This window comes from Malaclemys terrapin, chromosome 21, assembly GCF_027887155.1.
Source record: "Malaclemys terrapin pileata isolate rMalTer1 chromosome 21, rMalTer1.hap1, whole genome shotgun sequence".
In the NCBI taxonomy this organism is placed as follows: domain Eukaryota; kingdom Metazoa; phylum Chordata; order Testudines; family Emydidae; genus Malaclemys; species Malaclemys terrapin.
The window spans coordinates 2,968,621-2,983,163 of record NC_071525.1 but is presented as its reverse complement, the minus strand read 5'-3'; the positions used below and the strand labels follow the sequence as shown (position 1 = coordinate 2,983,163).

The following is a 14,543-nucleotide window of genomic DNA, read 5'->3' as shown; positions in this document are numbered from 1 at the left end:
CCCCACTCACCCTCTCATCTCCTCTGGTCGACTCATTATCCAGCAGGGGCTCCCCCGGGGCCTGGATGGTCACCGACTTGTCCCCCCGGCTCCCGTCCCGGCTTTTGGAGCGGTGCCGGTCCCGCCGGTCTCTGGAAGGGAGAGAGAGACGCCGGGGGTCAGAGGGGGAAGTGCAGGGGCTGATGGGTGCATGCGGCTGGGAGTGGGCCAAGAGGGGGAATGGGGAACGTCCCTCCCAGACCCCACACAAGGGAGTCTCCCTTTCCTCCATGCACCACCCGGAAGATAGACAGCGGGGGGAGGGTTTCCCCATTAGGACAGACATAGGGGGAGCCAGGTCCCGGCTCTTTCAAGACCACAAGGCCTTCCTGACACCCCACCACCTCCCCAAGAGCAGATACAGTCTGGGAGCATCACCCCTCTCCCATAGAGTTGGGGGGGGCAGTTTCCTCCTCCCCAAGGGCAGATGTGTGAGCATGGGGAGGTTGCTCACAGGGAGTAGGGCATTCTCCTCTGCCCCCCTCCAGGACGGATGCAGGGGTGAGGCCCCTCCCCAAGCCTGAGGCCAGATCTCGGTTAGCCCCCCTGAACCAGCTTAGCTCCCCTCCCCCCAAGCCAGGTCAGCCTCTCATCCCTCCCCCCACTGCGCAGGCCCAGGTGCAGGGCTCCCCCCCATCCCCCCCTCACCTGTGCTTGCGGGAGCTGCGCGAGTGCCCCGACTTGTAGGAGTACCCCGAGTACTGCGACTCGTTGTCCATGTTGTCGGAGCGCCGGGCCTTGTAGCGCTCCACGTTGACGGACTTGGATCTCCCGACGGGGACAGCAGCCAAGGCGGCCGCTGCCTCCTTCAGCGCGGGCTTCTTCAGGCCAAGGGGCACCTTCAGGAAGTCGACTGTCACCTTGAGGGACTCTATTTTGATCAGCTGGCTGGGCTCCTCTCAGAAGAAAATGACGCCCTGCTGGGGAAGGGCGGGAGAGAATTAGACTCCCGGAGGGGATCCCCACTGGGTCTCAGATTAACTCCACCCTCCCTAAAAACACCGAGCGCCGAGCCACAGAGAGCCCCGAGGTCTGTCCGAGTCCAGCAGCCTGAACCATCCGTGACCAGTGAGAGAGACCAGCAAGGTGGAGAGACAACGGGGAGACGGCCACTACAAACAGCAGGGGCTGCAGAGAAGGCTGCTCTTGAACTGGCTGGGAGATTGCAGGAAAAACCGCTCGCCGACAAGATCTTCCAACACCGCTTCCAATTTCCCTGAGCTGCGCTGTCAGCGGCTTGGCAGAAGCCGATTTCTGTGTGTAATTCTGACATCTTGATATTTTTAAGCTTATTTTCATCCGTGTCAATGTTCGTGTCAAAAAATACAACGTTAAGCAGCCTTCACTCCAGCTCTCCTGAGTTCTCACACAGCAAGGGTCTAACTCTGCCGCTCTGTGAACTCCCATGATTCTCAGTGGAAATATTTCCCCCCCGGTTTGCAGGCATGCAGCGAAATGGACGTTTCCCGAGAAAAATCGAAGCCTTCCAACACACGACATTTCCAGCAACAAAGCGAGCGACTCCTGGCTGTTTGTTTTCCTCCGACCCCTTTTCTTAGTTAGGAGAAAGCAGCTTTTGTTTACAGAGGGGAAACAAAACGGCTCAATCCCACCAATCCTTCGCCCAGCCCCAGGGAACGAAGCGAAAGGCCCTTGTTAAAAACCTTTCCCCCGCGCCACACCACGTCCAGCTCCGCCCATCTTCCCCCCGACATTAGCCTCGGTAGAAAAGCATGCCCTTATCAAGGGGCATTTTTAAGTCACTGGGTTGGGACCTAGGAGAGTTGGGTTCTATCCCCAGCTCTCTCACTGGTCCTAGTGCGACCCTGGTCAAATCACTCGGTCTCCCCCATTTCAACTAAACCCCTTGGGGGCAGGGTCTAACTCTCACTATGTGTCAGTGCAGCGCCTGGCACAGGGCGGCTCTGGGTGATCGTAATACAGGCAATCATTGATAACGCATTCTTAGCAGCTAAAAGAATCTGTTATTGTAAAGAAAATGGCAGGGTCTGATTCTCCCTTCCATTAAGGCTATTTTGTCAGGGCAAAGGGAGTGAAAATGAGAATCAGGCTCTGATCATACTAACTCCCAGCAAGAACTGGCATTAACATGTTATGCTTGTTTGAGTTATTTCTCTCAGGGCATTTTCTCTTTTAGCATCAGCTAGAACTCTGAGCTCTCTGCCCCTTTTCTAAACGACACTGAAAGAGGAGCTTTTTCACGCACTGGTTTCGTGTAATTTATGTTTTAATTAATATCCTGATTGTTATTTTAATTGCCAGGAGAGCGCCCAGGGCAGGGACCAACTTACAAATAATGTACTCAACAAGGGCGGCGCTTCAGACCCATCTCAAAGCGGCAAGGCGCTGTTAGAACAAGACACGGCACAGACACGGAACCTCAGATCCAGAAAATCAATGCTGGAGTTTTGGCTTCTGCAAAGAGCCATGGGAAAATCTCCTGGGCCCGATCCCGCAAAAGGTCCAGAGCGTGGAATTCACATTTAAGTCACAGGGAATGGCGCAGGGGAAATGCAGTTTGGGCCCTTATTTGTAGGCTGTTCAACCCTAGTACCACTGTTCTTCATGTTGTGGTAGTACCTAGTAACCACAGCCATGGACCAGAAACACAATCCCGCCCCCAGAAGCTCACGGCCAGGGAACTGCAGCCCAGAAAGGCGAAGGGACTGGCTCAAGGGAGTCTGTGGCAGTGCAGGGAACTACACGCAGGTCTCCCAAGTCGCAGAGGAGAACCCAAACCCCTGGCACACCCTTGCAGTGGGAAGAAGCCTTAAAAGGGGTAGAAATGAGTTAGATTCACTTTCGAGTCCTTTTGAGAACCAGGACTTGTGGGGTCTGTTCCTGCCTTGGGAAGGGGAGTGTGGTCTAGTGGTCAAAGCACAGAGGCGTGGGAATCAGAAGACCTGGGCTCTGCCACTGACTGTGTGTGAGAAGCTGGACAGGCCGTGTCACCACCGTGGCCTCCGTTTCCTCATGTGTAAAATGGGAGGAGATGGGGGAGAAATAACACAGATCAGCTTCACGGGGCTGAGATGACGCTTCCATTATCAGAGTCTGAGAAATGCCTTGAGATTCAGAGCTAGCCCAGGCTGGAGAAAACAGGGATGGAATGGGTTAGACATCAAATTCAGATATATTTTTTTAAAGTGTGGGGGGAAGAGGAGGGGAAGGGAGGGGTGTAACAAAACCATATTAATATAGAATAAACTCTAATAAAGGCTCTCTGTGCTATTGGCCTGGTAGCATAGCGATAGGCTACTCATCTCTAAGGGGGAAAGATCTGAAGTTCAAATCTGGTGGTGCAAGTTAAAATGTCTGAAAAGCACATCCAGGAATTAACACAGCAGAATGGCTGTTCCGAATGAAAGTGACCAAACTAGCATGCTGCCCTTCCAAGCCGAGTGCAGCATCGGGAGTGTAGGAGAATAACAATTAGAGGCTAAAATCTGAGATCCATTGATTTCCCTGGAGTGAGATCAGTCAATGAGCTAGCTGCTAGATCATTCACTGGTCTCACGCCAGTGAAATCCATTCACAGCAGTGGGAATCTGGCCCTAGATTTAAAAAGAATTCTTTCTGAACTAACAATCTGAGGATTTAACGGTAACTAAACAAAGGAATTTAAGCACCATTTTTAGATGCAGGATGGCCCATTCAGTGGATAACATAAGGAACAGGTCATAACAAATGGTATCAGGGCAGACTGGAACCAGTTGTAGGTTGCAGTAAATTGCTTTTGGGGGAAAAAGTTATATAGCTCCCAAATTGTGCTAGGCACTGAGAACACAGACAGAGACAGGGGTCTCTCTTCTCCAGAGAGGCTACAATCCGCCGAGAGAACACACAGAGCCAAAAGAGAATACAACACATTTTGTCTCCTCTTTCAGTATTTCCTCCCCCCAAGTTCTTGGCCCATTTACGGAGCCTCTCGGGCGTTTGATTCCTGCCCACTTGCTTTCTGATGGTGTCTGTACCCCTTCAGAGGAGGGTGGGTCAATCATTAGGGGAGCTGGGAGCCTCCTCATCACAGGACACTCCAGCACACGCTGGCAAAGCACTCTGCAAGCTTCGGCTGGAAGGCGCTAGAGCAGGACAAGGATGCTAGGAGGGTGTAAAAACAATGAGTTGTGTTACAGACGCACTTAGAGGCGCCAGCTGCGATTGAGGCCGATAACTGTGCGGCTGGCCCATAAAATGAACCTGGGCTGAGCGTTCCCGTCCAGGTGCTCCTCGTCAGGCCAATTAAGAGGGTGGGGTCCTGCCCGTCTCTTTCCAAGTTACAAACAGCTCGGGGACCTTCTTGTGGTAAGCCCCGCACGTGGTTTGATTCACAGCCTTCTCCCTGTCACCTTTACAGCCTCGTGCAGCCCGTAGCTACGGTGACGTACAGCCCTTAGCTCCCGTGGCCAGAGGGAAGGTATCTTCCCTCTCTCGCTCCTATGCGCTTCCTTCTGGATCTTCTCTACCCTCTGCCTCAGGGGCTAATTAGTCTCTTTGCTCTCCCCTGATCACCCCAATCCATCAAGTGGGCACAGCTCTGCTTAATGAGGTCCACTCTAGAGTAACTCACTGGAGTTGCCGTGACGGTGGGGCTGAATTCCAGCTCGGTCACGAGGCCCCACCAAGCCAGGCACTGCGCAGAGACATAGCGCAATACGATCCTTGCCCTGAAGATCTCGCCCTCTGAACAGCCAAGACAAAGGGCGCAAAGGGAAACAGAGCTAGCGATCTCTCCAGAGCCGGGACCAGCATGCCAGGTCTCCTGGCGTACTAGCCAATCGGTTACGTTGCCTCCAAACCTACTAGAAAAGAAAAACGACCTTTGATTTGCTAACTGAGCTTTTCAGGCCTGGAACCTTCCTGAACAGAGCCAACAAACCCCACCGCGTCAATGTCACATCATTTCTCCCACCACTACAACTGCACTTTGGAGGAAAGGGTCTTGCGACATGCCCTGGATAATACTAGCCCAGTGGGAACTGCGTGTGCATCCAGGAGCCCCCTCCCAGGACTAACGGTGAACGCTGCAAAAGAGAATGGACCCCCTAAGGGTGGGAAACTCATTGGGACTTGTAGCGGCTACCCCTCTGCCTAGGGAATAGGCCAAAGATGGACCTTTGCAGAGAGGCTTCCGGGTCCTTTAAGAGGCAGATTGGTGGATAGAGCACTGAACTAGGACTCCGGAGATCTCATTTCTATTCCCGGCTCTGCCACTGGCCTGCTGGGTGACCTTGGACATGGCCCTTCCTTGCCCTGTGCCTCAGTTTCCCCAGCTGTAAGAACAGAGCTCATGACACCTCCTTTGTTAGAGCACGTGGAGAGCTACTGATGAAAAGTGCTCTATGAAAGCTAGGAATTATCACTAAAGGAACCGTCTCCGTCCCCTATGACCTGACACTAGGGGGGGCTAGTCACAACCCTTCCATCCACACTGGGTGCCATGTTAGCCTGCTAAAAGGGTGGGGAGCACAGGCAAGCCAGTGTGGGGGAGTCACGCAGCTGGGGTGAAGAAGTCCTGGCCCCGGGGGAAGGGGAAGTGGAAAGCTGCTCAGACCCCACCCCAAGCTGCCTGTGCTGTGCAGTGAATGTGCTTGCATGACTTGCATGACTCTCGCCTGCTTTTTAATTACACAGCAGCATCCGTTACTACGCCAGGCCTCCAGGTATGGATCACATGATCCAGCTAGCTGCTTGCCCCGAACACCCGCACACCCCTCGTTCTTCAGGAGGGCGGGGTGTCGCAGACCACGCTCCCCCTGCAGCTAGGAAGGGAGGGCACATCAGCACTGTGATTTTCACCACATGCTGCGGAAACCTCCCCCACCCACCCTGACGAGGTAATCTGACCTTGCACCCACGGAGGGTTTGATGAGCACCGAGAGGGGTGTGAAAAAAGTTATCACGGCGTCGTCAGAGCACCAGACTGCAGAGGCAATGACCCTTCGCGCTTACAGCTCCCGCTGCCCGAGGATCTCAAAGCGCTTCCCAAGTTAGTTAGAAGGGTGGCTTGACAGGTCATAAGGTGCTGGCAAAGAAACAGACCCACCCCACCCGACCTGAGGAACCAACATCTGATGTAGTGGGGGGTGTTCTCCCTGGCACAGCGGGGTTACTTACTCCTTTGGGGGTGCGATTGCCCCCTTGAGTTTCAGTCCCTGAGGTCTCCTCCAAAACTCAAGTCTAAACTCTGCATGTAGGTCAGATCCCAGCTACTCCAGCTTAGCTGCACTGCATGGGGAAGCCACACTGGTCTCAGTTAAGGAGTGACTCCAAACTGATCTAGGTAAACCAGTGCATCCTTCTTGGAGAAGGAGGGTGGTTCCCCATGTCCCAGGCTAACTCCCTATGTGACTATGGCCAAGATGTTTAGGGCCAGAGAGTTTTAAAGGTATTTAGGTGCCAAAAGATGCAGATAGGAATTTCCAAAAGCAAAATCAACAGGAGTGCGGTGCCTAGGCCAGAGCGAGGACCCCAGGACCCCGGACTCCGGGGTTCCATTCCTGGCTGTTGGAGACCAGGGTTATCTACCACTTACCCTGTTCTGAACTCTAGAGCAGCGGCTCTCAACCTTTCCAGACGACTGTCCCCCTTTCAGGAGGCTGATTTGTCTTGTGTACCCCCAGGTTTCACCTCCCTTAAAAACGACTTGCTTACAAAATCAGCCCTAAAAAGACAGCCGTGTGACAGCTCCCTGTGACTGAACAATTGCCGACGTTCTCCCTTTTACCATCTAATTATCACGTAAATCAATTGGGATATAAATCTTGTACTTACATTTCAATGCATAGCGCAGTCTAAACGAGTCATTGTCTGTATGACATTTTAGTTTGTTCTGATGTTGCTAGTGCTTTTTAATGTCGCTTGTTTTAAAACTCAGCAAATATCTAGATAAGTTGATGCACCCTCTGGAAGACCTCGGTGTACCCCTGCTCCAGACCAAACTCTGCTCTCGGAGCCAGGCATGCAACCGACGAGTCCCGAGGTCCTGTTCCCCTGCTTACACCCTTTCTGTCCCACTCTCTCCTCCCCACAAGCTGAGCCCCGAACCCAGGAGTCCTGGCTCATACAGATTTGGATCTGCATGCAAAGGCATGACAGAACGCTATCAGCCTGCAGAAGGAAAAAGGCCAGGGGTTAGCAGAAGTTCTCTGCTACTCCTGGATTTCCAGTTTATGTAAGATCCCGGCCCAGGCCTGAGTTTAAGGCCAAAGGGGTGGCGATGGTGGGGAAATCAGCCAGCCAAGCGGCCTCAATGTACACGAGAGCAGGAAGGGTGGAAACGTGGGGTGGGGGACCCCCAGCTTGGCTTTTCCGTGTTCGTATCCTTGAGGTTTAATGGGGCATAGAGGATGGTTTTGAGGAGGGGAGACAGAAACAGCGAGGGGATCTCCACCCTGGAAGATGGAAGGGGGGGGCACAGATGGGAGAGGACAGCCCCACTGCAAGAGGGTGTTTGAGTCAGGACCTGGAGCCATTCAAGGTGATAAAGAACTGCCCGGCCCGAAGTTGTTGCAAAATCCAGTCAAATCGTTCCTCACAAATCCTCCCCAGAAACGAGCTCTCGGGCTCCCAGAGAGCCCCCCGGCGGGTGACAGGCTTGCTTGCCCCACGTGAGTGAGCATCGCTGGATTGAAACCCCACACACCAAGGGCAGTTGCTTGATTCAAGCAGGGAGAGAGTGTCATGGCAGATTTCAGACCCTAAAGCCAACCCCAGACCTCTCCCCCATTCAGGGCAAGCAGTAATCAGACCCCCCAGCCCTGCCCCCCGCTATTCAGACCCCAACTTCGTCCCCCGCAAAAATCCTCCTTAAATTCTGGGGTAGGCGATACCCTACCACGGCTTCCCCCACCCCCACGAATCCAGTTTTCCTGCAGCAGTGGGTAAGAGAGAAACCGGGCTCAGGGCTGGGGGCAGCTGGGCACAGAGAGACGAGTTACCAAGGAAATGCCATTTCAGTCAAATAAAACCCAAAATGTCTTTTGGCCTCTCCCAAGGCCCCTCTGCTTTGGGGAGGGGAGATGGGCTGGGGGGGGGGGAACGGGACGGGGGGAGTCTTTTGTCCCAGATGCTGGATTCTCTCACATTTATCACTATGGAAACAAAAGCCCCCCCACCCCGGTTGTCTAGGAGATGGCATGGAGGCCGGGGAGCTTGGTGTCCCAAGCAGTGGGGGAAGAAGGGGGAGGAAACACAAGCAGAAAGAGGGAGGGCCTGACCCCCTCCCCCCATGTCCCCCTTTTGGGGCTTTGTCTGAAAGGAGGAATCGGATTTCTGCAGGGAACAATAGGGGCGCAGGGCCGAGGCCGGCGGAGAAGCAGCCCTCCCCACGCAGGGGACGCCTGCGTCACCGGCCTATTGACTAGCGCCAGTAGATTTACGCCGGGGCCATGTTCCCTGCTGTCTGTTCCCAACGCTAGCGGGGCCTGCAGCGAGACAGCCCCCCGCACCCTCTGTCAACAGCGCCAGGCCTGCGCATGCCCCCTTGCACCCAGCCCCCGAGCCACACGCATGTGCAACTGCACATGTGAATGCATCCTCTCACATGTGCACCCCCTGCTCACACAGGCACGCAGACCTACACCCAGACTCACCCGTGCATCCCTCCATGCATCCTGCAGGCATCCCCCCATGCCCCGGGACCCAGACTCGCACGTCCACCCCCTTGCACTAACCTTGTCATAGCCCCACCTGCACACCCCACCCTTAGTGCACGCCTGCACATGGATTCACATGCATGCACACGGATTCTCCCATTCGCACACCCACTCTCACTCCGCCACCAGCTCCACCCCCTGCCTTTGCACCCCTCCCCAGGCACGTCTGCACATGGACATACCTCTGACATGCATGCACCCTAGGCCCCCAGCCCCAGCCCCCTCCCCATGGCTCCCAGCTGAGATGTCACCACGGACATCAGTGACACTCGCCCAGCTGGGAGTTAAAGACAAACCCTGGGTAGGGACCAGTTGCAGCTCCCTTTAAAGAAGAAGCCAAGGGAGAGGCGCCAAGGCTGAGGAAGGGGAAGGCCACCCACCTTCTGAACCCAGGAGCCTTGCCCCGCCCGCGTGGAGGGAACTCACCGACACAGTGGCGCAGTGGGAGGGGGGTGGGCACCGCGACAGAGAAGGGTCCTGTCCCCCCCGGTCTGATCAGTCGCCGAGACGCCGGTGCATCCCGATCCCGTGAAAGAAACCGGTGGGCAGATGCCGATCCCGCTTGGTCCGGCCGGCTGCGGGACTCCGCATCTGGAGCAGCTCAGGCACTGGGCTTCTGCTCCGGGGTCCCGCTGGGAAGCTGCAGGAAAGCCAGAGAGAAAGGGAATCAGCAGACGAAGGCCCTCCTGCAGCCAATACGACACCTGGGTACCCCGGCCCGGCCCGGCCTGGAGACCGAGCATGGATCCACAGAACTTCCCCTGTCATACAAACACTGCTTTAGCCCTGCCCAGCTCCAATGTCCACCAGCGCTTGGGCTGAGACCCAGCAAACTCAGTGCAGGTAAGCCACCAAACCACCAGCTGATGATGGGAAGATATTCAAGGAACGGGCAGTCAGGCGTAGAGGCAAAAGGCTGCACCGACGCCCCGATACCAATACCCTGAGTCCCCCCAGCTCCCTCTGTCCTAATGAGCCTGCCAGACTCGTTAAGCTCAGAGTCCGCAAACTGTCCCACGCTGTTTAAGAAACACCAGCTGCCTTCCAAGGGCGAAGCCAAGGTTTTGCAGAACCGACCGCTAATTCTGGACGTCCAACCCCACACCTGGGCAACGGGCTCCCGCGGGACTGGAGCACTAGGTGGCAGGTTAGGTGCCCGAAATGACAGGCCACTTCCTCAGCTCCTGCCAGCTCCATCAGCAGCCCCTGAGCCAGCCATCATGAGAGCAGGTCAAAACGTGTCTTCCTACCAACCTGGACTCGTTTGTGGTTGCCAAAACGTAGCCTCAAAATGAAACACGTTGGCTAGGTCGGAAACTAAACAAAAAGGGTTCATTTCTCCTCTTTTAGGGGAGAGCTTCCGTGGGGAAGTGGGGGGGGGGGGGGAATAAAGACAAGGGATGAAAAACAAAACCAAGGACATCTTTCTCTTTCTGTATTTATTTGGCAGAAACATGCACTGTTTTCCAACCAGCCCGAGTCATCATCAAAGGCCTTTCCTCCCCACAGAGGTTGCACCTAACTCCGCTGGTACCTGTAGAGCCGTACAAGCCCTTGACCACGATACGAGTGCCAACCTGGCGTACGGGTGCAATTCATCGCGTGTCTAAAAAAGCCAAAATATGGCTGATAACGTCCAAACCGGGGTGGTAACAGCCAGGAAACCCCCACGAGATTCAACCTGGGGACAGTCGGAACAAAACGCGCTCTCAGCTTTGCTTGTGGTTGTTTCCATCATTTCACACTGACTCAGCAGACAGTCGAGCCATCCGAGTGACAAGCCTGGAATCCGATTATATAAAGACGCTTATCCTGGTGTCGCTATTCCCACACAGCAAGGAGAACCAGGCCTCATGGGCACAGTTATACCGGTAGCCTAGGCCAGTCATTGCTCCACTTGCGGACAATGCTTTCGCCAGTGGAGTTATTCCAGCTCCCCCGACCGACACCTGGTAAAATGTCCTACCCAGCTCTAATCCCCACCCCTGTAAGATCAGGGGAAGTGGACGACAGTATAAAATCATAGCAACATAGGGCCGGATGGGACCTTGAGTCCAGCCCCGCCCCGGGCCCTGAGGCCGGGCCAAGTAAACCTAGACCATCCCTGATGGGTGTTTGTCCAACTGGTTCTTTAAAAATCTCCAGTGATGGAGATGCCACAACTTCCCTTGGAAGCTTGTTCCAGAGTTTAGCTACCTGAGAGTTTGAAAGTTTTTCCTAATATCTCACCTACACCTCCCTTGCTGCGGATTAAGCCCATTGCTTCTTGTCCTACCTCCAGTGGCCACGGAGAACCATCGATCCCTATTCCCTGTATAACACATTTGAAGACTTAGTAGGTCCCCGCTCAGTCTTCTTTTCTCAAGACTAAACCTGCCCAGATTTTTTAAACTTTTCCTCCTAGGTCCGGTTTTCTAAACCTCTGACCATTTTTGTTGCTCTCCTCTGGACTCGCTCCAGTTTGTCCCCATCTTTCCTGAAGTCTGGTACCCAGAACTGGTGTGAGCTTCTTAGTTCTCAAGACAGTTCTCCCAAAACCTCCTCGGCCACAAGCGTTTCAATCCAGACCCTGCAGCTGCACAACCCCAACCCCAAATCCAGTTTAAATACTTGAAATGCAGCCCATGTTTGCCAGAGCTGGGCCCACACCTAGTCTTAGGGAGACAGTGATGCCTAATGATAGTGCACGGAGGACTCCGGGGTTCCATTCCTGGCTCCGCCACTGGCCTCTTTGGTGACCTTGGGCAAGTCACTTCAGCGCCCCGTGCCTCCGTTTCCCCACCTGTAAAATGAGGATAATGATAGCAACCGCCTTTGTAACGTGCCTGGAGATCTATGGATGAAAAGCATGAGAGAAGAGCTAGGGATGGGCCAAAGTCTTGCTTTGAATTTCAGGTTCATTCGAACTGAGAAACACAAGGAGCAAGGACCCAGCCAAGGCAAACCCACTAACTTCCACATCACGCTGCTACGGTTCAAAATAACACCCGGAAAGAGGGACTTGGATGACGCCAGGTTCGAAGAAGTTCTTTCTGTTCTGCTGGTGCCCAGATGCCCTCACTGAGATGAGACCGCTGGGCGCGCCACATACATAGGCTGAGACAGTGCCTGCCCCGAAGAGCTCACCAGTGAAACGGGCAAGCCAGGATCATTCTCCCACGTGTACTGATGAGGAAATGAAGTAGAGGCACTGCTGAGAAGCAGTGGCCCAAATGGGAACCGAGTGCAGATCTTCCCCATCCCCGGCCAGCGTCTTAACCTCAAAGCCACTTAACTACCCCCTCCCTACAGCTTGCCCATGACGCACTCTGAGCTGCATTTTGCAGGAACAGGCAGCAAGATAAACACCCTGCCAAGTGCCAGACGGAGAGGTGAACATGGGTCTGCAGCAAGCAAACCGCAGGCCTCGTTCACGGCTCTGGTTCACAGCGAGGCCACATGAACGCTCCAGCAGATTAGCACCGGAGTTAAGGGACTCGATTGCCTGGTGGGGTTGGGAGTTTGCAGCTGCTCTCACGCCCCAACACCCAACGTGCTGGCTTGGCCACATGCAATCCCCCCCCTGCTCCTTTGGGCCAGGCCCAGCGCCAGCAGAAAACCCGGCCAGCGGCTTGTAGCATAGCTCAGCGGATCTGCTCTGGCGAGAGAGGGGAGAACCCCTCCCCATCCCTGATCTCTCCCACCCCTGAAGTCACGATTCAAAGGCTGACCCCTGCTAGTTTAGATGTTAGCCACTGACTGAGAAAAAAAGGGGAGCAGGTGAGGATCCCCACTGCTTCCTGGTCATTTGTTGCATTTAAAGGGGAGGTCAATATTAGGGGCTCTGAATCTCGAGTCCCCTTTAAACTGTCAAGGGGCCTAAAGGTGAGTGCCCCAGTAACTGATGCCCACTTTACGGCCCCTAGATAGGGCCTGCTGCTGCTGACGGGCAGTGTTGGTAGAACCCATGCGGAGCCTTTGCCAGCGGCGGGCATCCTCACCGCAAGAGGCAGTATGGGGCAAACAAGGCGCTGCACTGTGGATAGCATCCCAGCCCCCATCTGGTCCCCCTGCCCAAGATCTAGTGGTTACAAAAACCAGGCTGGGTGAATAGGAGATAAAGCTCCTCCCACCTGACAGATCTTCACCGCCCTGCTGCAGAGCCCCTCATTGCTAATTATTATTCCTCGTTAGCCCTGGCAAAAATGAGCTGGATTCTTATCCCGCCCCCATGGACCAGGAAAATCCCAGTTACAGGTGCGGTGTTACTGGAAGAGGCTTAGGTTGCAAGGGTGGGTCCTAAGAGGTCACTTTGAGCTTCCCACTGGAATCAGTAGCCCAGGACATTAAGGCAGGAAGGGGAAAAATAATCATTCACCTCGCAAGCTAATCGCCTAACGTGAGCCCGTGCACACGCCCACTCCAAGAAAAGGGCAACAAAACCGATTAGGGGTATGGAACGGGTTCCATATGAGGAGACATTAATAAGACAGGGACTTTTCAGCTTGGAAAAGAGAAGACTAAGGGGGGATATGATTGAGGTCTATACAGTGACGAGGGGTGTGGAGAAAGTAAATCAGGAAGTGTTATTTACTCCTTCTCAGAACACAAGAACTCGGGGGTCACCCAATGAAATTAATAGGCAGCAGCTTTAAAACAAACAAAAGGAAGTATTTCTTCCCCCAATGCATAGTCAACCTGTGGAACTCCTTGCCAGAGGATGTTGTGAAGGCCAAGACCATAACAGGGTTCAAAAAAGAACTAGATAAATTCATGGAGGATACGTCCATCAATGGCTATTAGCCAGGCTGGGCAGGGATGGTGTCACTGGCCTCTATTTGCCAGAAGCTGGGAATGGGCGACAGGGGATGGATCACTTGATGATTGCCTGTTCTGTTCATTCCCTCTGGGGCACCTGGCACTGGCCAGTGTCAGAGGACAGGACACTGGGCTCGATGGACCCTTGGTCTGACCCAGTGTGGCCGTTCTTATGTTCAAGGAACAAAACACATATTTGTGCTCCTCAGGAGCCCAGGAAAGAAGTGTCTAGCGGTGTGCAAGCGGGACTGGGCATCAGGACACCTGGGTTCCATTCCTGCAACTGCTGTGTGCCCTTAAGCCCAGCAGGCATCTGCGTGCCTCCCTTCCTTCGTCTATACATGGAGAATAATACTGACTCAGGGCTTGAAAACAAGCCACTCCTCAGTAGCAAGGAAGTCGCTTCTCCCCCGATCAGCAGGGAGGCCCATGCCAATGATTTCTACAGAATTTAAACTTCAGCAGCAACCACAGAAACTTTCCAGCCCTTCCAGCCACGAAAAACGTCACCTGCCAAACGGGGCCCAGTGCAGCGCTAGAAAGAAAAGTTTCAGCTGTTCAGACAAAAATGACTGCAGAAGGGCCAAGATTTCCAAAAGCCAGGGGTGTCCGGAGCGCAATTTAAGATGCTTTAAAGGAGCATGATTTTCAGAGCATGGATGCTTGGTGCTTTCTGAGCATTTAAGGCGTCTCCAATTGGGCATCCCCCTCCCCCCCCCCAAAATGTTAGCCATCCAAAATTACTACTTATTTTGGAAAATCTCAGCTAAGGTTTTCCGAGGCAGGAGCTGAAAGTTAGGGGAAATGAGACGAGCACAGCTAATCAAGTATAATTTAGCTATTCCAGCATGCACATATGCCCTGGAATAAAATCACTTTCATTGCAGAACAGTGTCCACCCACAAAACAGCTTATTCTGCAATAGTGACGCTGGTCAATTTCTCCACGTAGACCACCCTGGACTTCTAAATCGTGCTCCTGCAGGCTGCACTCACGGACATCGATAAGAGCTGTGGGTGCTCACTACAT

At 54.0% G+C, this 14,543-nt stretch overlaps 1 protein-coding gene across 2 annotated transcripts in view; it reads right to left on the bottom strand.

The window, feature by feature from the left end:
- Positions 1-14,543, bottom strand: part of VANGL2 (VANGL planar cell polarity protein 2) — a 43,422-nt gene that overhangs the window by 14,598 nt on the left and 14,281 nt on the right. The window contains exons 2-4 of one of the 2 annotated variants that reach the window (XM_054010730.1): positions 9,144-9,357; positions 688-959; positions 11-131 (exon numbers count right to left, since the gene is read on the bottom strand). In XM_054010730.1, the coding sequence (XP_053866705.1) occupies positions 11-131; positions 688-758 (192 nt within the window). In that variant the 5' untranslated portion in view covers positions 759-959; positions 9,144-9,357. The remainder of the gene's footprint in view (positions 1-10; positions 132-687; positions 960-9,143; positions 9,358-14,543) is intronic. The other variant, XM_054010731.1, reaches the window with a different exon arrangement.